The sequence below is a fragment of the Trachymyrmex cornetzi genome, unplaced genomic scaffold, assembly GCF_001594075.2.
Source record: "Trachymyrmex cornetzi isolate Tcor2-1 unplaced genomic scaffold, Tcor1.1 scaffold810, whole genome shotgun sequence".
Lineage (NCBI taxonomy): Eukaryota > Metazoa > Arthropoda > Insecta > Hymenoptera > Formicidae > Trachymyrmex > Trachymyrmex cornetzi.
The window spans coordinates 82,985-92,310 of record NW_017300148.1 but is presented as its reverse complement, the minus strand read 5'-3'; the positions used below and the strand labels follow the sequence as shown (position 1 = coordinate 92,310).

At 30.9% G+C, this 9,326-nt stretch overlaps 1 protein-coding gene across 1 annotated transcript in view; it reads left to right on the top strand.

The window, feature by feature from the left end:
* Window positions 1-6,077, top strand: part of LOC108768597 (follistatin-A) — a 40,415-nt gene extending 34,338 nt beyond the window's left edge. The window contains exons 6-7 of the mRNA XM_018519079.1: window positions 1,308-1,616; window positions 5,934-6,077. Of these exons, the coding sequence (XP_018374581.1) occupies window positions 1,308-1,616; window positions 5,934-6,055 (431 nt within the window). The 3' untranslated portion in view covers window positions 6,056-6,077. The remainder of the gene's footprint in view (window positions 1-1,307; window positions 1,617-5,933) is intronic.
* The last annotated feature ends 3,249 nt before the right edge of the window (window positions 6,078-9,326 follow it).

Sequence of the window (9,326 nt, the reverse complement as noted above, 5' to 3'; positions counted from 1 at the left end):
TATATATATACAGCATAAGATTTTCTAACCTTACAAATTTGATACTCAATAGTTAGAAATTTTTAACTAATAAATTGTGACGGTTTTCACTTGTATGTCTGCATTTTTAATGCCATGCATTAAAATATACACATTCTAAAGTCTTTTAGGTCAAAAATAGTCTTGTCCATATACTTACCGTTTTACACTCGATTCTCGTATCGAAAGGAAGAGAATTGTACCATTGGAATTATGGGAACATGGAACGCCATTTTTATCTTACACTAGAACGTTTTCTATTGCTTACCTACACGCTTACACTCGTCAGTTCTAGCCTGCATTTATTGAGATCCCATAATCACCGTCTGGAAATCTTGACAGATTCGCGTAAAGTAGCCACGGCAGTGTCGCTGCGCTTGGTTTAACGCCGAGACACTACCAATGTCTCCAGATATAATTGCATTACTTTTCTTCTTTTATATTAAAATCTACGTTCGCGTGTGCGAAGATCAAAGTGAGTCAAAGTAATACGAGTGTTGCCAATTTATTATTAATTAATACTTACGTTAAAAGTAGACCATTAGCCTAAAAATAAGTATAGTATCACTCGTCGTATCATATTATCACGATAGTAACCGCGTTTGCGAATGGGTCAATGTCACGAAATTGCCAAGTGACAAAGATAGAACGTCTTAACGATTGATTTAGGGTGCGTTCGCTTTGGCCGTTCACGCATTGTAAATTTTATTTTATCTTTATCGCTCTTTATCTTTATGCAGGAGGAAGATGGAATAAAACTTAAGCCAGAGCGAACGCACTTCTAGTTTTTTGTATTTTCTCTGCACATTTCTGTCACACAATTTCGAAATTCGAAATACACACAAATCAAAGAGGACAAAATTAGTCAAACACAATTATTTGCGCAGTTATTTAAAAAAATGTACTTTTTTCCAACAAACGTTTGGATATAGAATGGAAAATATATTACAGGTATCTTTTGTATTACAAGATATTAATTATAGCTTATAGAAGGAATATATTGAAAACCGACCAATTAATTTTAAGTAATATCATATATATCTATAATATGATTTAGCAAATATTTAACAAAAAAAATATGCAGAATGATTAATTTAATATATGGTAGCAATAAATATATTAGTGACCGTTTATCAATGGCTGTTTGCTGCGATCGATTCTAATGCATTTACTCTGATTGAATCAATAGTTGTAAAACATACGATAACGGTGCTTTCAAGGTGTTGTGAACTAATAAATTTTTCCTATTAAAAAATCAAAGTAATTTTCAAGTTATTTGATTTTAACAGAAAGCGCAGACTGTACCAAGATACGCTGTAGAGAGGGCCAAACTTGTTTATCCGAAATGAAGTCTGGACGACCACGTTGCGTGACCTGTATGTATCGTTGCCCCCGGAAGCGGGAGCGCATCCGGAATAGGGCGCATCGTGACAGAGATCGAGATCGAGATCCATCGATGACCATGTTATGTGCAACAAATAACATCACCTATCCCAGCTGGTGTCACATTATCAAGGACGCCTGTGTTACTGGTTTCGTTCTTGAAACACGGCACGCGGGCCCTTGTAACGCTTACGACACGGCTCCCTTTTATATTGGTGAGTTAATAATTATATTAACCAAATTTTGTGTAATGTCACGCACGTGACAACGAAACTGCTACCGTTTGGCAAACTGTCGAACTGTCGAGATATTTGAATTTGTAAACGAATTGTTAAAGAACATGGAGTATTGCCAGAAATTTGTATTGCCTCAATCTTTCAATGTCGAAAGGGTCGGCAGAGCGATTCAATGATAATGAAATATAGATAAATTAATTGTAATTATTAATGTCGGATCAGTGAATATTTCGGATATTTTTCCGGTATTTTTCGGACAACGCGATGTGAAATAAGACAATGTGTCTTAAAAACTTAAAAAGTCAGAGATCTTATCGAATTGTTGAATGAAGCACAATATATGCCTAAGTACGTACTTATAGCAATGCGCCGTACATAGCGTTGTGGTCTAGCTATTTATTTTATATGTATATCTTTCTCTGTGAGGTGAGTGAGTCACGTCACTCACGTCGCAAACGCCGAGTTGTAATTCGCTCTAATTACAATCATTCGGCATGGAATTTGTGTTTGCTTACGCACGAATCACGTACGATATACATACCTATTGCCTACATAGGTACTGCCTGTCGAACGCATTCGATCGTGACATAAAACATAGAGAAGGGGGAATATAGAGAGGTAAATTTCTAAAGTTCAATGGCTATCGTATCTCCTATCCATCATTGCACTAAAGCGATAATCATCGGTGGATTGTTTAACAATGCTATTAACGACCTTGAATTATACATGTTGAACGTATTGATCTACTGAAATTCTTCTCTCAATAACAATTTCAAATATCAATTATTTAACTGCTGAAGAATATAATACTTTAGACAATAGATCCAAGATAAAGGCTCTCTAGAAATAATCTGAATAAAAATCTTTCAATGCCTATTAGAGCCGACACAGGATATTATGTGTAATAATCAATTTATTAATGAACAATAAAATTATATAATTATGACATCAGGTAAATGTTTTGGACCCTATTATTTGGGTCCTCTTCAGTACCAAAAAAAACACAAAAAATTCTATAAATAAATGTGTAGAGTAACTATATAACAGCAAGGTTGAAAGTTGCGAAGATTGTGTCCATTATATATACATGACAAGAATTTGGCAGAATTGATGTCATGAACACGGAAATTGGCTGACATACATTTCAGAGATGCATCCCGTCATTAATTGAACAATCAATGACGATAGATTTGACGCGAACTTAACCGCCAGAAGTCACAGTTAGTACAATTCTTGTCATGCATATATAATGGACACAATCTTCGCAACTTTCAACCTTGCTGTTACATAGTTACTCTACACATTTATTTATAGAATTTTTTGTGTTTTTTTGGTACTGAAGAGGACCCAAATAATAGGGTCGAAACGTTTACCTGATGTCATAATTATATAATTTTATTGTTCATTAATAAATTGAATATTACACATAATATCCTGTGTATATCGGTTCTAATAGGCATAGAAAAATTTTTATTCATAATACTTTAGATAATATGTTTAATCATCGAAAGAAAATGTAAATAATGAATTAATAAATAATAAATTTTATCTAATATTATCACCCACGGCTTTTCATCATCTCTCCACGGCCTTTTGTCAAATTGTGTGATTTGTGTGTACATCATAAAGAAATCTGCTGCTTGTATAAAAAAAAAGAGATAATTCTATTTCCATTTCATTTTTCAATCGCTTTCAATTGCGTTTTATGAGAATAGTTCATTTTATGAAACAATTATTTACAATTTATCAGGGTTGGGTAAGTTAATTTTTTCTTTTAACTAAGTTAAGTTAATAAAAAAAAGTAATTGAAAAATTAAAAGTTAAATTTCTTTCTGTTTTATGATTTCAGAGTCTTACAAATAACGGAAATGACAAACATATACTTCATTTAGAATATACTCTATATTTTATTTAAACTTTTTGTTTATATATACTGCTATATATATATATAGATTTATATATATAGACAACCAGATATATATAGACAACCTATCAAAAACTAGATACATTAAAATAACGGTTTTTGCTAGATTGAAATCAATATATAATGTAAATAATATATACAAACAAAACTTTAAGTAAAATATAGAGTATGTTCTAAATGAAGTATATGTTTGAATCTGAGACTTAACTTCAAAAAATTAAAATAAAAAGTTAATAGTTATCGATAAAATGTAACTAAATAAAGTTAAAAAGTTAAGAGTCTAAAATGTAACTAAGTTAAGTTAAAATTATTTAACTTTTTAACTTTTTAACTTTTAGCTTTTTAACTTGGTACTACTCAACTCTGCAATTTATTTACGATTTCCTGTACGAGTGTATACATAATTAATTTTATAATTTCAGAGTAAAAGAGCAATTGTAATTTACTATGTAAATAATATCGCTTCATAATACATCGTATTTACACATAACTTAATATTGTCAACTTTGAGTCAATCACAAATTTGAAAATATGTAATCATCTAATCGACTGTTGTATCATCGATTAAAGAGTGGCATGTTTCTACAAAATTGGACAAAGCTAGGCATGTCCGTGAGATAATCACTTCTCAAGCAGTTTCAAGAAAATGATTTTCATATCCGAATAAGAGAGAGATTGTATAACTACATAACTTAATAATTACATTTTCTCTTCCTATGCAACGCATCCTACATTTATTCCTTTCCTGGCGCAATAAGCAATAGTTTTAACAAAAATGCAAGCGATTCCGATTAATCATAAATCGCAGAATATCATATGTATGCATGCTCTTTTCTTAAGGAGGACTTAAGAAGACTATTCTTAATGCTACTTATTTAGTATACTTATTATTGGCTCGAATGTATTATTAATCCTCAACTACAAAACTATAAAACTCACCCTAATCTACATTATTTGTATTTTAGACCCAAGGCTTTTTGTCGCTGTATCTTTCACAAATTTCAGTGGATTTTAATTAATTTTTTTTTATTTAATAAAACGCTAAACCGTATAAGATTCAAATCTGTAAGTGAAAAAAAGTTTTGATCACGATGGCTACGGTCGGCAGAGAAAACTAATCAATTAGCGCTTAGTGGTTCTTTAACAGGATTGTTTCCTACATTTAGATCCAGCGAGAAACTAAAGGTAAGAACCAATCGTATTAAAAGAATTACCTACTAAGCATTAATTGATTAGTTTTCTCTATTGAACGCAAACAAAAATTTTGTAAAAAAGAAAAGTGTAAAAAAAGAATGTTTAGAAAATCATATCTTTGCGAACAAAAAATAAAAAAACAAAACTAAATATCGTCTTAGAAAGAGGACATCGTAAACTTTAAGAAGAAAATACGTTATAATATTTAATTTCAAAAGTACAATTATTTTAATGGATAAAGTTGAAAGTATTTTGAGACATGCTCATCGAATGACATCATCATCGAATGGTATACTTTCAACTTTTCTAAAAATGATCCGTCATTTCTGTTTCTTCTCGAACACATGCTCTTGTTTTACTAAAAAGGTTAAGTAAAAATGTCAGCATTACAAAATAGTAAAATATTAATTTTATTATTAGTTTTATTATTAATTTTATTATTAGTAGGAATAGTAGTTTCTTATAATATAGTTAGTCTGAACTAAATTCTTTATCTAAAATAAACAGTAAATATACTCTAGCTACTGAGAGTTAAAACCCAACATGTATGTAACAAGAGACAGATGTTTAAATATGTCTCAGGTCATTGTGACCCAATCTCTATAACGTCGGGTTAAATTCGAAAAAAAATTCGTCTCTTTTTATTTATGATTTTATTCTACACAAAGTAAACACAGTTAACAGTCGTCTTTCACACTTTCACTTTTAAAAAGCGTTTTCTATAAATAAAACTATTTTTTCATTAAATATTCAATTTCAAATATTAGTGAAAAACTTACGAATCTAGCTTAAGTTCGGAAACATTATTCGAATGGCCTGGTGAGCTAGTATATCGTTTTATCCTTGTGGCATCTGAATAACATTTCCGAACGCAGCCCTTATACATCATCTGTGTCCAAATAATCCATGCTAGATTTTTCAAACGTCCCGTTTGAACATTCAACATAAGTATAAGTAAAATACCGCCGTACGGCGAATATTAGGGGAGAGTTCAAAGTGAATTTAACTGCAATTCTAAAGTCCTATGTCAACCATACAGAAATACCAATTAATTACTTAAAACTTTTTTTTTATAAAAGACCCACTGATGTAGTTGAGAGTTAATTAACCTTTAACGAATATTAAAGCAACAAGAAGAAAGGAATTTAAAATTCGCCAAATATTTTGTCTTTTTACAGAGGAAGACAACACTTCGAGCAACTACGGTGTTGATCTGGCGGACGAAAATACAAAAGTGAGTGATGATTACACCAAATCTCCTTATGGAGATTTACGCCTCCATTCTGTACCGTTCTTGTAGCTTTAGCGTTTTCATAATTTAAAAAGCGACATTCAATGAGAAGTTGACAGATAGTAACACGATTTGATTCTTTAGTTTAGAAATTTAAGAGGCTCCTAAAATCGTCTGTTTTATCGACCTAATAAGATTTACACACATGCAATTTACATGTCATTAATATATCACTGCATATTACATACTACATCAATATCTCATGCACACTTATATATAAATTTTCATAACGCATTTTCGTATCGAATTGGTCTAATTGTGAAAACTCGACATTATTTGTTTGTGTAAACTATTGTCTGTAAACTACAATTTCGTAAGTATAGATTATAAAACTTTTATTCAAGCAAATATTACGATATTGACGGCTCTATACACCATATTGTATACTAAGAAATGGTAAGGAAGATCTCAACTTTAAGAAACTTTCCGTTCTCAGTATAAATTCCATCTCACAGACATGTATTAATACATATACTTTAATTCTAGAAAAAGATTTTCAAATTTGTAAAGAAGAAAAAAGTACGACAGAAAAATTATTATGTTTAGTCGGTAAAATAGACAGCTTTAGGATTCCCTTAAGGGGATGCTGGAGTGACCGTCGATCGATATGATGAAACAAATTCTTAATTCCAAATAAATCATAACGATATATTAAATAAAACGTTATATGCGTTAAGTAAAACATTACGTATATTAAGGCTCAGTTCTATAATTCATGGTTAACACTTAATCGAAGTTCAACTCATTCCTCTTCGCTATTCAATTCAAGGATGAATTGAACCTCGGTTAAGAGTTAATCGTGATAGTTGTGGGACTGGGCCTAAGTAAAACATTACGTACATTTCTTGCTGTTATATCCTATATATCGCATGAATACTAGCCCAGAGAACACAGAGTTGTCTAAAAGATAACTAAATTATTATATATTGTTATATATATTATACATGTTTTTAGTGAAAGAATATAGTAATCAACGAAAAGATGCCCTTACGGAAAAAACTCTTAAACTTTGAGTGTTTACACTTTAATAAACACTGAAAACATACACTCAAGGTAACACTCAATTAATGATTATTTTGAACGCTCAACCTGAGTATAACTCTCAACTTGAGTGTTATTAATGAATGTTGAGTGTTAATCTCAACTTGATAGTTAACTTTAGTGTCAGGGTGAAATCACACGGTGCGGAAAATGATTGCGGAACAAAAAATGCGTCATTCAGCGGACTCAATAGTTGAGTGAGCACTCGCTGTTATTGGTATATTCTTCTAGATCTAAAATTCTGATTGGATGAGCTAAAAGAATACACTAATAAGAGCGAGCATGGCACTCGCACTAAACTGTTGAGTCCGCTGAATACGCCCACTGAAACAACCAATTAGCGTTATTCGGAATAACGCAGAATAAAGCTGATTGGTTGCTTTTGTGACATATTTTCTTTTCCGCACCGTGTGATTTCACCCTTAGATCCTACGTACAATGGAGGAAGTATTATTATAGGAATAGAAATAAATATTAAAATTTCAAAACAAATAAAAATTTCAAAACAAATAAAAGTTTCAAAACAAATTAAAATTTCAGAACAAATATTAAATTGTAAACGCCATTATTTTTAAGTACGCAAATATTTGCGGGCATCTACATTCAATATTTTGGCATTTATCTTAATCATGGAAATTAAAACTCAAATAACTGTTAAGTTTATTTACTCAATTTTGAAGACACTCAAAGGTTTAGGGTTTACGCTCATTTATTGCGTGTCATACCCAAGTGTTTAGGGTAACCTTTAGATGTTTAGTGTGTAAACTCAAACTTGAGTATGAGCGTTATAAACGCTTGATCTTTGAGTGTATATACTCAATGTTTGAGTGTAAACACTCAAAATTTAAGTGTAAACACACAAATTTCAGAGTAAACTCCCAAAATTTAGAATTTACACTCAAATTTGAGCATAAACACTGAAATTTTCAGAGTTTTTTCCGTAAGGGTGACTAAATAGATGTCACACTGCTAGTCATCTTTACAGCTTTTTATCCATATGATAACTAAAAAATGACTCCTGTAGATATCTTTTAATCGTTTTTAAACTTTCTTTTAGTTTTTGTACCTTGACACATTTAATAACATCAGATTCCTGAATTCATTTTTACATAAAACTAGACGAAATTGTATGACTGTCATATACATCTCATTTATGGGTCCTTCAATGTTTGCTGTGTCCTGTGTGCAAGAGTCATTATCTTTCATAGTCCCCTACTTTGGGGACTTGCTTCCATAAAATATTTCATTAGTGTTCATTAGAAGATGGGTAAAATTTCTCATAATGCCTGCATCTTTTATATATATATATATATATATATATATATATATTCTATTCTGTATATATATTTTTCAAACAAGAGAAACTAAACTCTACCGCGTTTGTCTAATAGCAATCTTACATACTGCTCGGTGAGAGTGATGAAAAGTATCAAACTAGCGGAAAGATATCTTCTTTATGTTATTTTTTCGATAATATGAAAAGATATCTTTTAGTCGACTTTTCACTTTGCCGAAAAGACATCCAAAACAACCAGAAAGATGACAAAAAAACATTCTTTTTAAGTTGTTTTCTCGACAAAACTAAAAGACATCTTATAAACATCTTTTCGTCTTGTCGAAAAGACAAACTAAAAACGAGATATCTTTCCGTCATCTTTTAGACATCTTTTCGATTTGTCGAAGACAACATTTCGTTATCTTTTAGTATTTTGTGCTGTCTGGGAAGTTACGTACACTCAGATCGTATTTTTCCATTTTACTTCTTGTAAGCTTCAAATTCATATAATTTGAAGATCTCACTATATTCTTTACATTATTAAAATGTAGTAGAAATTACTTCTTGTTTAGATATTTATTTAAATTTTATTTAATGCTTATATCATGTGAAGAATAACCTACATAATAATAAAAAACTGTATACAATATGATTTACAACACTTTTTGTTTTTCATACAGGTTTGTAGTTTATCGACTATTTGTACACTTTCTTTTATTCTGGAGGATCTTTTATTTTGTATAAGAAAAACGAAGAAAATGGAAAGTGCGAAATGCATGATTTGTTGGTATTACACCATAGACGGCACCAGCATCCCTTTAATAGGTGCTCATGCTCACGACGACCTAAAGAAATGGCAAAGCGTGAAATTAAAAAATCGATACTAATACGTAATGCGTCCATTATTTCTTCCAACAAATAGATTAGAAGAATTTTTATGAGGCTTAACTCATAACAAAGGAT